This window comes from Capsella rubella, unplaced genomic scaffold, assembly GCF_000375325.1.
Source record: "Capsella rubella cultivar Monte Gargano unplaced genomic scaffold, Caprub1_0 scaffold_1, whole genome shotgun sequence".
Taxonomy (NCBI): domain Eukaryota; kingdom Viridiplantae; phylum Streptophyta; class Magnoliopsida; order Brassicales; family Brassicaceae; genus Capsella; species Capsella rubella.
This window is the reverse complement of record NW_006238923.1, coordinates 3,521,022-3,537,395: the sequence shown is the minus strand read 5'-3', so window position 1 is coordinate 3,537,395 and position 16,374 is coordinate 3,521,022. Positions and strand designations below refer to the sequence as shown.

Below are 16,374 nucleotides of genomic sequence, written 5' to 3'. Positions count from 1 at the left end.
TAACTTAAAAGATAGATCAAGACAATTAAAAATCGAAATAACAATAATTAATCCTTATTAGGTGTTATAGTTATATTCCAATTCATACTAACCTAAGATCTCTGATTGGTGGACTTTCTTGCCACCAAAACTGGTGTCTCATGCAATCAAACGCTCGCTCTTTCCTCTCTATCAGGTCCTTTGTTTTTGTTTTTTTTTTTTTTGGTCTTAGAAGTATTATTATAGCAATCGAGGGAAAGAAGAATTCCAAATAAGTATGCTGTCAACAATAATCTTATATTTATCCAATAGCATGTGGAATAATTTAGCTCATTATGATTTTTTTTTTCTTTTCGAAAGTTTCTTTGTGGTGGCTACTTGGGTGGGTGGGTTGGTTTCTATATTATTTGATATAGTAAAACTTAGTAGTATATATATATTAATTATTTGATTATGTCCACCTCACCTTCTCTTCTCATTATATTTATCGAAGTCTCAAACAACTTAAAATTATTACATAATTCAAAACCCATTTTTGAGAACTTAATTAGTTAGTCTAATGTACCTGTAAAAAATCTATTCGATCGACCTAAATGTTTAAAGGTTTAACTCTAAGTGTTGACCACAATAACAAAAAGAAAAAAAAGTTTTACGATAGTAGTTTTTGTTTCTTTATAGGGAAACTCATTAGGGTTGTGCGAGCTTACTAATCACATACATAAACTAATTATTCCCTGTGTTTAAGTTTTCATTTTGTATAGAAAACGAGGACGAGCAAACTAGCACATGCATGTTATATTGTATAAGAAACAAATTAATAAAGTCGAAGATAATTTAAGAATATCCAAAACATGGTCCCCGCAGTTTGCCTCTCCGTATTAATCAAATGCTTTTGCTTCTCTTCTAGACGACTCCAAGAGCACTCGAGCCTTAAATTATTATTATATCATAATTTGGTATATATATATATATTTACGGAATAAAAAAGAACGCCACCGAAAATGCAATGCCAAGACCAAAAACCATATAAAAAACTATACCATATACAATACATGAGAAAATAAACAATGATTACAGATCGAAATGGATTATGACTGAATTCATATAAAAATGGTTGTTACTTAAAACTATGAATCCAGCCAGCAAGCATGCATGCATAATAAATGAATTACAACTATAACTATATATAGAACATCCACGAGAAAATAAAGATTACACAACGCTAATTAATACTACAAGGATACTATATATATATATATAACTAGCATGCACGTAGAAATTATTGTTCTTGAACGAACGATATATGCAGATCTCCAAAGTCCAAATCCAAAGCCAGCCGGAAATATCTAATATTTTTTATGTGGTATTGTGCTGCTGGTCTAACTACTAATTTAATTAAACCCTGCAGGTTTCTTAGGTGTAGGAAATTTAATTTCGATTATTATGGTCTGATTTTCTGTTTTGGTCACGTTTAGCATGACAGCAAAATCGAAATACAGTTAGGTTTGAACTCGTTTCGGCTTATCTCCCAATTCGTTTGTTGAAATCCATATATATATATATCATTGCGATCGAAATTGATAAAACTATAAAAGGCTTTGGTTTGCTTTTAATTGTCCGACCCTAGTGATGGATCAGACACAGACACCACCACTGGGTCTGGGCCTTCACCCAAATTTTCAGCTCGTCTCTAAAAATCTTCTGTTTCAGACATTAGTATAGAAACATTTAACGTTAAGCTACGTCGATTTCGATTGCCAACCTTTATCAGGTTATTTAGATTCTTTTTCATATTTAATCTTTGAATATATATTAATTGACTGAAGAAGAATGTTCGCCTCCATGGCCTAATAATACAAAACCATGCAACTGGAGAGAGTAAAAATAGAAAAGCCTTAATTGTGTAAAAGCCCATAAAAGTAGAGTATTCATTTTGTTTGCAAGTGTTTTTGGTCTCTTTGTCTTGTGCTCTTTGTTTCGAGGATTTGGAACGTTTGTGAAAGTGTGATGAATATATACATAAAGATAAATAAGTATTAAATATCAAGAGGAGACAGAACCAAAACAACACAAGTGATAACCAAGGAGAAAGACTACTCAGTACTCTATTGTTCTTTTCTTTGTTTCCATCAAAAGCATGTATTTTTCTTCTTCTTAAAAGTGTCATTCACAAAAGATCCAACAATGCTTTGTAGCCTTTTGTATTTAGATAGGAGCTCTACTGATGGTGACCAAAATAAAAGTCAGGATTTCACATCGAAAATTTCGAAAGAACATAAAACAATATATAAATGAACTAATCTACTCATACCATTAATACAATTTTAACATCTTTTCAGAAGTTTTGGCATTTGAGATTCGACTATACTTCAATATATAATGGTTCTCAGCATGAGCACCATACTATAGTATAATACTATAATTAGGTCAACTAATTGGTTACTTTATTGCTGCTAGAAATATATTTTAGAAGGGTTTAAGAAGACTGAGAAAATCCTTACAATAATAATTAGAATAAAAAGATGCTCCATACCTCAATCGATAATTTAATTAAAGGGAAAATGTCAATGTCTTTTATGAAAAATGATGTTCAAAGTTATCTAGAAAAAAAAAGAGAAAGATGATAAACAATGAATAAATGAGCGACACGTCGATCACAACTATTAGGGGAGTTATTTGGTTCAACTCTCGATTTCTAGTTGACATCATGAAGATTTGATCCATCATTCGTTGGCCCCTATCGTTTGAAAAATCAATTCACAATTCAATCTTGAATTTCGCGTTATTAGTTTTACTCAAGGGCATATCCAATTTTCCATTGTTAAAGTGTTTTTATTTTTCTTCTCCAATAGTTCACGACGCATCATTGAGTTTTCTATATAAATCAAGAACGATCAATTTCGAAGAGACAAAATAGTACTAGTATTCTTTATGCTAAGGCATGATAAAGAAAGGAAAAACTGTGATCATCTACGACTGCTATATCGATTAACTTCAAAGCAACCTTGAAACTTACCTTTTTTTTAGTTAGGAAAATATCATAAGATTAGATTTGCTAGCTCTTCTTCGTTTATATGTAGTATAGGATAAATGATACAATATGAGATATTATTTCTGAAACCAAAAGCTAGAGAATCAAAATGGATACATATATGTATTTATTGTTTTCATATGTCTAACTTTTTTTTTTTAAAAAACGGATACAGAAAGAAAGCTTTGAGAAATGTATGTTTTTTTATTGGAATAATATTTGTTTAATCAGAAAAGAAAAGAAGGAAAAACTCTCTTTTAAGTTTGAGTAAGTAAATAATTTTAATTAGTAAAATTGAAACTTTACCATTTGAACAAAATAAATAAAAACTTTTGATGATATATATACAACTATAGATTTTATTTTTTTAAAAAAAGAAGGGATTGGGGGTGGGAAAGAGAAAGCAAAAGCAATCTCGAAGATTTGATACGCTGTGGTGTCTAAAAGAGTGAAACAGCAAATTATGTTTTTTTGCAAGAAAATAAAAAAAGAGGAAAAGTCCAAAATTAAAAGAAAAATAAAAATAAAAGAAAAAAATTTGGTTCTTTAAGAAATATAAGTGGGTCCAATGTTTAGATTTCCATGGGTCCCGCGGATCTTAATTTTAATGTGGACGTCAATTGCCTTTCTTTATTATTATTATTATTATTATTTATTTACTCCACCTTCCCTCTTTTTTTTTTTTTTTGTGTTTTTGGTTTTCTCCAATTTGAAAACAATATAAATAATAATATTACAGTGAGAATGAAATTGTTTGGATAACATAAACTTGTAGGAGTCAGATGTAGAGTTATTTATAATGTTAACCCGTCAAACCCACAAAAAGAAAAGAACCATCTTAATATCATTCTTTGGATTACAGTTTACTATAAACCACATTGAACAATGAATTAAAATTTGTGTTAAGTAAGGCTTTTAGTGGTATCTACAAAGGAATAAGACCAATCCAAACCGAAATTACCTACTGTGAATTGGAAAATGTGCGATGTTTCAAACATCATGTTTGTTTGTGACCACCAAATTAAATCAGCTTTCACATTTTTTTTCATTTTCTATCTTCTTTTATATATGTAGATATATATTTTTTGTGTGCGTGTTTTCATCTTGATTCCTTATTAGTACGGATGATTTCTCCTCTATTATTTATTATATTCGCTTTTCAGAATATATTTTATATATTTTTTCACTCGATGGTGATATTCGCATAACATGCCCCCACCGGATTTTCATAAAATCTCTTTTTTATATTTATATTTATATTAATACTTACTTATTAATAATTCTTGGTGTTTGGATACACTTGTTTTGCATTTTACTACTGAGGATGTTGCATTGATAGGTGCTCTACCTATTGGTAATCAGCCAGGGCCAGATGTCCCAGGAAGGCATTTCACAAAGACTGGGAAATACACGGTTAGATCTGGATATCATGTGGCTCGAAAGCCGGAATTTAATGTTTCTGTCCTCGCAGTATAAGGGCCTAATATAAATCCCCTATTTGGATGTGTATGGAAATTACGGTGTCCACCTAAAATCCAACATTTTATATCGCAGATTTTGACAGGTTGTATTTCGGTCTCAGCAAATTTAAGAGCTCGAGGTTTACGATGTGATTCTACCTGTTCAAGGTGTGGTGCTCCAGCGGAGTCAGTTAATCACATGCTGTTTGAATGCCCACCTTCAAAACAAGCTTGGGCATTGGCAAATATTCCAGTGGATCCACATAGTTTTCCCACAGCATCGGTATATACTAATATAGCTTATTTATTCGGTCTGCCCTTTGAGGATGGGTCGCCTAGTTTCTATCCCTGGTTATTATGGTATATATGGAAAGCGAGAAATGAAAAGGTATTCAGTAATGGAACCGAGAGTCCGATGGATGTAGTTCGGATTGCAAAAGACGAGGCAAAGTCTTGGCAGGAGGCCCAACTCGACGAAGTGGAGACTCAAAGGCAACCTTTATTAGATATCCCTCGGCTACAACCACGGGGATGTCTGTTACCTTTATACTTTACAGGTTATAGGTGTTTTGTTGATGGGTCTTGGAAGGACATAGATAAATTTTCAGGCTTAGGATGGTTCTGCCAAAACGCTGACGATGGATCAACTACAATGGGAGGTAAGAATTGTAGACGGAGTCTCTCCCCTTTGCATTCAGAAGTCGAAACTTTGGTGTGGGCAATGCGTTGTATGATAGGTCACAATTTCAGAGATGTGGCTTTTCTCACAAACTGCTCGGATTTGGTGAAGATGGTGTCTTCCCCGCTTGAGTGGCCAGCGTTTTCTGCATATTTGGATGACATAGCTGTTGACAGGGAGGAATTTTCTACATTTTCTTTGTCTCTTATTGCTCGGAGTGCTAATACCAAAGCGGATAGTTTGGCACGGAATGTCCGTACAACGCCGCTCCCTGTTCTGTATGTGAACTATTGTCCCCCTAATTGGTTTTTATAAACCAATTCTATAGTTATTGTTGAAAAAAAAAAAAAAAACTTACTATTGTTTTTTCCTTTTTTTTATGAGCAAACTACTTACTATTGTTTTTTTTTCTCAAAGATTAAAAGAAAAAAAAGGTTGTATTTTTCAACCCTAAAAGCACGGCACCCCAAAACGAACATATTTTTTTCACATAAATAGGAAAACCAAAGATTTTGTTGGATTTTCCTCGCTGGAGAATGGAGTTATTAAAAAATGAGATTAATCAATATTAAAAAAAAAGATTGATTTGTGCTTTTTTTTTTTTTTGAAAAATAAATATTTTTTTAAAAACGCATAAGAAATATAAAAAACTGTCTAAAGGGAAAGACAAAGGAAGGAAAAGCAAACAGATGTGAGCTCTTTCATCTTCTTCTTCTTTCATCTCTCTCTCTCTCTCTTATTCTCATCCTCTCCTCACAGAGTTACTAGTATAGTATAGACTCCTCGTCTATGTCTATGTCTATGTCAATGGCCAGAGACGGTGGCGTTTCTTGTTTACGGAGGTCGGACTTGATGACTAATACTGTTGCTGGTATTGAATCTGCACCCTTGGATTTAGACGAACTTCATGTCTTAGCCGTCGATGACAGCCTCGTTGATCGGATTGTCATTGAGAGATTGCTTCGTATTACCTCTTGCAAAGGTTTGTTTTTCTTCCTTTTCTTTCTCTTTTTTTCTGTTTTTTCTTCTCCTCGCCGGAAAAATTAAATCCCCGGTGGTTTCGATTTTCAGTAACGGCGGTAGATAGTGGATGGCGTGCTTTGGAATTTCTAGGCTTAGATAACGATAAAGCTTCTCCTCAACTCGATGTAAGCTATATTTTTGATAGAATTCTTATTTAGAGAGTCAATAGAGATTTCGATTTGGATTTTGCTTTTCGAGGATTCCTGATTTTGAGATTTTGTTTACTTACAGAGATTGAAGGTTGATTTGATCATCACTGATTACTGTATGCCCGGTATGACTGGTTACGAGCTTCTCAAGAAGATTAAGGTCTCTCCTTCTTTTCCCGCCGTTTTTCCTCATTCAGACAACTTTTTTTTTTTTCTCTTTTTAATCACAATGTGGAATATTCCGGTCGGCTGAAACAGGAATCGTCTAATTTTAGACAAGTTCCGGTAGTAATCATGTCGTCAGAGAACGTAGTAACAAGGATCGATAGGTGAGTGTGAGAGACTCTTCGATTTTGATTTTGGGATTTTTTAAGAAACTGTTGATTTGATAAAATAAATAATGGAAATGAACAGATGCCTTGAGGAAGGTGCCCAAGATTTCTTACTGAAACCGGTGAAACTCGCCGACGTGAAACGCCTGAGAAGTCACTTATCCAAAGACCTCAATCTATCCAACGGAGGAAACAAACGCAAGCTTCCGGAAGATTCTGATTCCGTTATTCCTCCGCCGTTGACTATTTCGCCTGAGTCGTCATCGTCGCCGCCGTTGACTATCTCGCCTGAATCGTCGGACTCTTCACCGCCGTTATCTCCGGTTGAGATGTTTTCATCATCGCCGGTTTCGTCACCGATAGACGATGAAGATGACGATGTGTTGACATCGTCGCCGGAGTCTTCTTCTTCGTCGTCGCCGATACGAAGGCAGAAGATGAGGAGTCCCGGGTTAGATTAGTGGGTGCTGGGATGCCGTCGTGTAATATCTCTCTATCTCCTCCGTTAACTGTTTTTTCTTTTTCTTTATGGTATTTTTACCTTTGACGGTGTTTTTAATTGCACGTTGACTTAACGCCGTCAAATTTATAGATGTCCCTTTAATCTCGCTCCACGTGGGTCTTTTCCTTTTTCTCCTTAAAGTTTTTTTCGAATTTCTTACTCTTTTTTTTTTGTCGACGCGAATTTCTTACTTTATAATCTTGTTTTAAAGTTTTAATTTCTGCACAAAAGTTATGGTTTTTTTGACTTTATATTGCAATCGAACCTTCAACATTCACACCATTTACTGTTTGATAACGAAACTTGAAGATTGGTTCGGGTATAACATATGTATTTCATTAAAAAATGAATATAATAAAAACGCTGTATTATTTTGACGCAGTTGTATTTGAGTTTTGTTAAACGCCATAGGTATTATATTATCAATCAATAAGTTAGCTAGATACGAAAATATTTACAAGAATCAAAAAGCTAATTAAGGTTTTTTCTTTTTTCCAAATACAACAACTACTAGTAAATGGAAATATCGTAATTAAAGAGTTTAATTGTTGCTTGAACAGTTATCAGTCTACCACCCAAAAATATTGCTATTAAGACTCTCTAATGCAACTTTTTAACATACAAATGTAACACCTCCCAAATAAATACTAGGACGAAGTGGATGCATCATCATTATGCATGTGTTAGAGAGACTAGAGAGAGTAAGCAAGAAAAAAAAAAAAAAAAAGAAGTAGTAGAAAACAAACAAGGGAGGGAGGGAGGGAATAAATGGAAAAGCTGGAAATGGGCAACTCTTGTTCCCTTCGTTTGGGGCATATATTTCTCCATAAATAGTCTCTATAGATCCGTTGTCTCTGGCACCCATTTTGGGTTTGGTCTTCTTTTTTGTTTTATGGTCCATATAATAATGTGTGTTTTACCCCAAGTATAGTACTTAGTAGGATCTTCTCCATATGGATACCACGCATATGCTTATATGAAAGGCTAACTAATGCTTCAGTTATAGCCAATGTTAATTAAAGAGGACATCTTCAGTTGTTTTATTGACATAACATAAACTATATTGGATTTAGCAAGTAAAAATCATGATGTATAGTAGTACTATTACTGTTAATGACAGTAGCAAACCACATTGGAAGGACGGATTCAAATTAAAATAAAAGAAAGAAAGAAAGAAAGTGTAGATGCAATGTATATAACAACAAAACCATTAATTATTGTCGACAACAAAATCATCCCAAAACGATACTCCTCACGTTTGGTGTATTTTTTTAACTAAGAGAAAAAAAAAAGAAAGAAATCCTTGGTTTGCGTTTTGTCCCTTCATGTGGGGGAATAATAATAAATCTCCCTACCACACATCTTTTCGGGTACTGTATTGTTGTCCCGATCGCTGTTGCTTGTGTCTTTTCCACGTTTTTCTTTGTTTGTTTTGCTTTAGTACTCTTTGATGAGTCTTTGACCTAATGTCGTCGATTGCTTTTGTCCACGGCTAGTCCATTGCTTTGGTATTCATTGTATTATTTTGAAAACTTTGAATCTTTATGTTCTTTATTATCTTCCAAGTGGAGAAACAACATATATCACAAGTAATCTTAGTTTCTTTCTTATTGTCTGTATTCGAGTTTAATGATCCAGGGTAATATGTAAATGAGCATCGTCCTCCTCCATATATATTAAATTAATTACTTCTTATGGCATGCACCGTTTACTATTGCATTCTCCACTAAACCTCTTTTAATTGTATAGAGTGATCCGACCCGGGACTGGACATTGTATTGAAGGGTGCTAGGATCCATTTTTACATTGTTGTTGATTTTGGATTATTATTATATATTTTTTTTTTTATTCTCTCATGCAAAAACTTTTCCACATCCTCGGTGATTTGCAATTTTTTTCCCCTTCTGTTGGAATCAAAGTGATGTTATTCTTCTTCCGTATAAGGACTAATATAAGGATGCTGAATGAACATAATTAGAGTCTTCAATTTTGGCAACTTTGGTATCATATATATTCTAATACAACTATACACCAAAACTTAAAGGCTCCAAACGCAAAACGCAAAACAACTGTGGAGAAGTGAATCATGAGCCATATGATCCCAGTTCATGTCACATCAAAAACAAGCAAACTTCTCTACCACCAAAAGCTTTGCATATTCTCTAAAAGCCAGAGAGCCGTTACCACTAAGAGCCTCAACACCAACACCTGAAACAAGATTACGTATCAGCAAAATGTAGCACCGTTACATCGAGGAAGATCCCACAGCCTTTCTATGATGTAAGAGGGGAAAATTTTAATGAATGAATTGGAGTAGGTACCAGTTTATAGAGAAGGCAAGGCACAAAGTCTGCAATTCAGCATTATGTGAAACCGTGATATTCTTCTCTGTTTAGAGATTTCACTAACTCTATTACGCCTTGGTCCCTCTGAATTCGGGTTTCCCTGTTTGCTTCTATACAAAAGATCTGATGTGTTTGCTACATACTTCACCTACATCAGTTGAATCATTGGCAAAGTAAGTTTCAGTCATCCACATATATACAGTTCAGACATCAAGTCTTTCCCAACACAAGAGAGTTTCATTATATATTCTACCTTTGAGGAACTGCAAGCCGTTTTCAATTCAATCTCGTTAATAATATTCAATCCTTCCATTGCAATTGTATCCCCCGTAGATTCATTTAAACCAGTCAATATCTCCTTGTTCCTGTACTGAGTTTGGTTAAACATTCCTGTGGACCCAAAGAATGTATATATTACATATCATATTCTTTTATCATGCTTCCTTCACCTTTTCAGAAACAGTCCATGGCTCTCTTCATCATTGACGGGTGTCAGAAATTCATTTTGTAGATAATTTGCAAATTCCGGCTCCATCGCTACACCCGTTACTTCAAGCTGGTTATTCCCGCAGTTCATAAACTGAATAGAGAGACGTGTATTTGCTGGTGACTGCAATCAGTTCCAAAGTAATATAAGTACATTACGGAATTTGAATGGGAAAGATGTGTAGCTAACAGAAACCTACATATCTGATCCTGTATATGTTTGCCTCATGGAGGAGGGCACGTGCATTCTCATGATACACTAGATCAAAGAATCTTCCCGGTTTTCTGTAGTTCTCATACGCATGTAGTTGCAGAAGCTTGGTGTCTGTCTCATCAGCTGCAACCGCATGGAGCTGAAGCATATCCAAACCATCACAATGTCAGGAAAGAGATAAAGAAAAAAAAGAGACTCGGAAGTTGGGAGTTGAGAAGGCAATACACTAGTTTTGCTTACATGCTTGACAAACTTCTGAACTAACTTGTCCAGCGTGAAAAGAACATATGACTGTGCTCCAAAAATAGCTCGGCATTCATCTTCAAACTTTGTATTGTCACTAGAGCCGTCAAGTAAATTATAGAGTGCATCCATGAACCTAAAAGTGTATATGCTTCCAAAATCAGTAAGAAGTCATTTTTCAATATAAAGCCATTAACTTGGAAGATAAATCACCTGGGATAAGAATCAGAAGTTGTGTTATCTGGAGCCTTCCACTTCTTTTCTGAATGCTTCTTTGCTGATTGAATTCTCTCATACAACATCTGGAAAATCAGTAGAAATTAACACGGGAGGATAAAATCATCATATTAAAGACTTGAGAAGCTTGCTTCGAAAAGTCCTTACTTGATGAAGCCTAAATAGCACATAATAAGAATCATTCCCGTAAAAAACCCGAGAATCATTCTGAGAGCAAGTTTCACTAGCTTGCAATGGCCAAGACACATGCTTGGCAACAGGTTTTACAGTTTGAAGAAACTGTTCTGTAAATACAAAGGATCCATCTTCACCTTCATTTCCATTAGCCACCTCTCGAGCCACATTAGCACCCCCCTTACAGCTCATAACTCCCTTATGCTTTGCATGACAACCAAACTTGGTTCCTGATACAAGCATTTCAGGGGCAGTCTCATTATCCTCTGATAACTTGTGACCATTTTCTTTATAGTCATCTTCAGGGCGAGTATTGCCCTTTGCTCCCGTTTCAGTGCAATATGCTTCCTTTTTATCACAATTTTGTTGGTCCGTATTGCTTGTTACATTGTCCATCCCTCTCTTTAAATGCCTGAGGCCATTTTGTCCTCCAACATCAAAGTTGCCTTGCTCACAACTGTTAGTGGGAGATAATTCACCCTCTTCTCGCTCAGCATCATGATTTCCTACTGATACTTCCTTAACCCTACGACTCCCTACATCCTCTGTTATCTGATCATTTCTGGGTGACACAAGTTTGGTAGACTGGATACCCTGCGGACCATGAACCAAAATTTGGGTAACATCAATAAAGTTTCGTAAATAAATAAACTGATGACTGGTCTCTACTAAATTCTCATCAAGGTGTCAATTCGGTAATAAGGAAGGTAACTTCCCATTTAATTTCATCACAACCAGTGCATACAACCTGAGTTTGAAACAATTCTACACAAGGGGTTACCTCATTAGACATAGCTGTGGCATCTTGCAGTTTATCATGCTGAGCAGTTTTCACTATATTGGCTGAGGCATCTTTCCCAGTAGAGCTTCCTTGCATTGTTGGATTATCTTTCACCAGTTTTGGGGATATTGGATGTTTACGGTTTGACCCAGAAGAGCTGTCCTTTACTGCCACGGATGCATTATGCAATTCTTGGTTGTTTTTCAACTTTGATGCATCTTCCATAGCACGGTCACCTTGAGACCTTGAAAGAGTGCCAAACATGGGCTCCAAAAAGGTTATCCACAGCTTCATTACCTTATCCGATTGTTCAGTGGCACATGTTTCTTCACAGTAATACTTGATAAGCAGATATAAATCCTCGTGAATTTGTGTATCACAATAATCAAATTCCAAATCTGGTTGAAAAGAGGGCATAGTCCTAACAGCAATAGCTTGAAGCAGATCTTCTTGATGCTTTTTCTCACTGATATCTTTTATCTCCGCCACTAAACCTGTAATTTAAGGACACAACGAAACAATGGCATTAACTACAAAATATGGGTTCACTCTACTCTCATAATCAGCAATCTATTAATAGATTAATAGCACTTTCTATCGCTTCAGCATCCTCTCTTTAAAATGGCGAGATAGAGATAGAAGTTGCTAATGGATTAGCCCTACATTTTTTCCTGTGAAATTTCAAGTGCAGGTAAAAACGTGGTTTTATCAAACCTAAAGTAGGTTAAGATTTTGATTAAGAAGCTTACATTTTGTGCTCAAGTTCTTAGAGTCCTGCTGCTTGAAATAGAAACTACGATGATCTAGTGACTTATGGTGATTCTTAGCATATACTTCAGCCCACACTTTCTGGAAATCAGAGTGGCACCTTGCCCATTCTTCTTGCTTCTGCTTCATGCGGGTCAGTATCACCGGTAAAGCACTATGCATGTTTTTCTTCAAAAGATCCATCACATCAAGGCCATTATCACCGTATAACCGCTCAATGCATCTTAAGTTCATAGCTATTAGATACAATCACATAGAGTGTTATAGCACAAATAAATGAAGATCAGACAATCTATAGCCACATTAAATTTGTTCCAAACAAACAACTTACCTGATAAGTATTTTTCGATGCATATAGTAGTGTCGACTGAGATAGTGTTGTTGTTCATCTTTTCCAGAAGGTTTTCTACGTTTTTAATGGCTGAACTTACAGACCCTAGTAACATGTCCATTTCATACCTGAACACGTGTTAAGAATGTTAAAGTTAAACTGTGAGATTCTATCAACAACAAAGAATCACCATTCTCAATGATAGGTTCCAGACAAACTAAATGAAAGGAGAGAAGTCCCTACCATCTAGAAGATAAAAGCATGCCAAAGTAACAGGAAAAAATCTATACGGACATAGAACAAGACAATACATGAACCTACTATACTGTATATAAAAGGTGGACAAGGAAATTTGTCATCAGATGCCCAAAAAATAAAAAAACAGAGAAGTACCAGAGCATACCTGTCATCCTCACACCGAAATAAGCTTTCTTCATACTGGTTTTTGCGCATATGACTGAATGAGTAATCTTCACTCCCGGAGGTGACAGATACCAGGTGGTCATTGAGTGTCGATTTACCAAGTGTATTTCTGTAGCTTGGAATCTCAACTGCATACTGCATGGGAAAAGGCCAACCATATGGTATAAGAGAACAAAATAATATAGTAAATTACAGTGTAGTAAAACAATATTTAGGAAAATACCCACATCTTTTGGCAGGAGCCGATAACTTGGCGTACACTGAGTGCATTCCGAAAGATCAAGTTCATTTATAGGTGTTCCCACATACTTGGTAGTGGGTTTGTGATTTCCGATATCTTTACCGCCAGATGCTGCACTTTTTTCAGTCCTATCTGCTGTATCTGTTTCAGTATCTTCTCTATTTTCATCATCTTGAAAATATCCTGGCTGACCTTCTTTGACAAGGGAGTCTGCAAAACTTAAATACCTTACTACCACATATAAATTAATGACCACTTAAACCATTAACAAAGACAAGATTGAGTATGATCAAAGAATACAAAAATGAAGAGAAAGATTCTGCAAAAATTTAACATAGTTGAACCTCAGAACAAGATACATACCACTGACTACTTAAGTCATAAACAAAGAAAAATTTGACCATGGTCACAAAATTTTAGATGAGGGTACGTTGGGAAAGATATGACTTGCTTGCTTATATTGAATTCACTAGATAATAAAAGACATTTTCACAATCATAAACCATCAAAATACTCACTTCCCAGAGAATTACCAGGGGAGCAAGCAACAAGGTTCTCATCACCATCTTCTTGTTGATCAAAGTGTTCAGAATTATCCTCAAGCTTACATCGTAGTTTGATTTTCTGTGCAAAAAAGTGTGTATCAACATCTCACTAAGAAAAAATCCCTATGTAAATGCTATATTATAATGCTTATTTGATCTTGATCTTAATTTATGAGACTCTTAAAACAATGGAGGAAAGGATGTATGGCCATAACGGATTTCTGCTACCAGTAAAACATTACCAACTGTAATATGCTATCCTTACAAAGATGACTAAGAGTAACCTTATCAGAATGCATGGCAGAAGTTGCAGTGCCCTTGTGACGCTGTACTGCCTTCTTTGCTGAAGGAGCTGATTCTGGAGAATTAGGTAAGAAATTAACGAACTCCATGAGCAGATCTTCATGACCCTTGAATAACATAGTAACCTACACAACAGAAAATATCAGAGAACTGTCTCCCTAACAAGTAAAATGTGAAGCAGAAAGTTTGAAGAATTAACACTCTGTGCATTAACAATAAACATACCTCTTTGTAGACCTCAGAGATGGACTTTCTTTCCTTTCTATACATGTTCAAGATGTCTAGAAACCTTTTGTAGGCATGTTCATCACCTCCGAACCTTGTCTGCAAAGATCGAAACTCCAGTAAACCTTAACTGATAAAAAAATCAACTTTACCTTAGTAACATTTACCACATCACATACAAACCTTAATCTTGGTGACAAAACCGATAGCGTCTTTGAAATCCACCCGGACCTTAGGTTTCTCTTCCTCCGGAAGAAGGGTTATTTTATAACCTTTGGGCAAGAAGGTATTAAAACCTAAAAGTAAGTCCCTGTAACCCTTGAACAATTCTTTAATTCTTTCTATGACACCTTCAGTATCAATTCTGCAAGCAACACATAAGACACCATAAATACACGCAGTTCACATTGTGACAACCACAAACACACGAATTCCTTCTGTGACCTCAATAAGAAAGCCATAATGAAACTAAACTAAACTAAACATACCTCTGAGCTTTAAAGTCCTTCATGAGCTCAAGGAATGACTCATATTTCTCTTTCTTGTCTTGAAAGATGTCCTTTACAGCTTTGAGATACGACAGGGCATCGGTGGTACGAGGTTTCTTGTTTCTGCATTGCACAAACGCAAGTAGCTCAATACTTTTAAAAACATTTGAATTGCAGCTAACTACATCGAAGAATTTGAAACTTGTGACTACGGAACAAAAGCGAAATTGAAAAGAGAGAGTTACGTTTCTCCTCGAGATGAAACCTCAGGCCTTCGCTTTTGAGGTTCAGTGTGCACATCTTCTCTAAGTCTCTTCATCTCTTCTTCCAAGAAAAATCAGGTTTTTTAGCAGCCAAACAAAACTGACCCTGAAAATAAATTCAGGTCCATGTAAACAGCTCGGTATCGTTAACCCTACTAGTAGATCTATCATCGGAAAATCGAACAAAAATGGGAAAAAAGAGGAAAAAAAAAAAAAAAATCAGAGATTTTGATTTTATAACCTTTGTAGAACAGATCACGCAACTCAAAAGGTGAACAGAGCTTCTTTCGTTCCTTTGGTTAGCAGATGAAACTTGGAAAGAGGTGAGAGGATCGGCGAAAACGTTAGCCGCCGGAGTTTTCAAGTAGAAAGGTTTAGACGGAACCTTGGTGAAATGAAAAGCAAAAGAAGCTTCGCTTTTCGAGTCACCGGGCAGATAATTTGAAAATATGTTATCCAATGGTGAGATTGCTTCTGCTTAGGAGCAATCTCAATCTCTCTCTCTCTCTGGTGGTTTTGGGAGCGGAGGAGGGAAGAGGGTAAGGCAACGGGACGAGTAGGAGGAGGAGGAGGAAGAAGAGAGAGGAGGAACTTGTTATATATATATTACCCACAAAAATCTTTCATGTCTCTACTTCGGAGCTAAGTGGAAGGTTACAAAATTGGTACAAACTAACACGTATAATCGCGTAATGGTAAAAAGTTTACCAGTCAAAAAATTATATATAATATAAAAGGTAAAAAGTTTACCAGTCAAAAAATTATATATAATATAAAAGGTAAAAAATTTACGCGTTGTTATCAACAGAAGTAAATTAGAAATTATCATTATGCAAACAAGTAAATATATATTGCTTATTTCATTATATATATATGAATTTCTATTATTTTATTTATATCAGATATTGGCAATTGTAAAACAACGGAAATTATTATTTACAATAAAAAAATAGACTATATTTCAAACAATATTTTAAAAAATTTCATAATTTCAGTTGCGATTTGTATTTTACAAGTTCTTACAATTTATATCATCATACGATTATGAAATTAACAACAAAACCAAAATATACAATGCATGCAAATGAAATCTAGAGTTTTTTTTTTGTAATAGTTTAGTAGTAAGTAAAAAAGTAATATCATAATACTTAC

General features: G+C 35.1%; 2 protein-coding genes across 3 annotated transcripts; one reads left to right on the top strand and one right to left on the bottom strand.

Annotated features, from left to right (window-relative positions):
• The first annotated feature begins 5,813 nt into the window (after positions 1 to 5,813).
• Positions 5,814 to 7,316, top strand: LOC17897689 (two-component response regulator ARR4). Its single transcript, XM_023789471.1, has 5 exons — positions 5,814 to 6,131; positions 6,221 to 6,297; positions 6,404 to 6,481; positions 6,580 to 6,650; positions 6,736 to 7,316. The coding sequence occupies exons 1-5, from the start codon at positions 5,939 to 5,941 to the stop codon at positions 7,112 to 7,114; spliced, it is 798 nt and encodes a 265-aa protein (XP_023645239.1). The 5' UTR covers positions 5,814 to 5,938; the 3' UTR covers positions 7,115 to 7,316.
• A 1,746-nt stretch (positions 7,317 to 9,062) lies between these two features.
• Positions 9,063 to 15,786, bottom strand: LOC17898459 (paired amphipathic helix protein Sin3-like 6). Of its 2 annotated transcripts, none has more exons than XM_023777429.1 (20): positions 15,464 to 15,786; positions 15,205 to 15,328; positions 14,960 to 15,082; positions 14,655 to 14,835; positions 14,472 to 14,570; positions 14,228 to 14,371; positions 13,917 to 14,022; positions 13,385 to 13,608; positions 13,138 to 13,292; positions 12,735 to 12,862; positions 12,385 to 12,639; positions 11,636 to 12,129; positions 10,828 to 11,448; positions 10,657 to 10,745; positions 10,441 to 10,579; positions 10,187 to 10,339; positions 9,950 to 10,110; positions 9,754 to 9,865; positions 9,477 to 9,648; positions 9,063 to 9,363 (listed from the first exon to the last, which is right to left on the bottom strand). In XM_023777429.1, the coding sequence occupies exons 2-19, from the start codon at positions 15,276 to 15,278 to the stop codon at positions 9,481 to 9,483; spliced, it is 3,426 nt and encodes a 1,141-aa protein (XP_023633197.1). In that variant the 5' UTR covers positions 15,279 to 15,328; positions 15,464 to 15,786; the 3' UTR covers positions 9,063 to 9,363; positions 9,477 to 9,480. The 2 variants fall into 2 exon arrangements, with proteins under 2 accessions (XP_023633197.1, XP_023633198.1); XM_023777430.1 differs by having other exon boundaries at positions 13,932 to 14,022.
• Between the last annotated feature and the right edge of the window lie 588 nt (positions 15,787 to 16,374).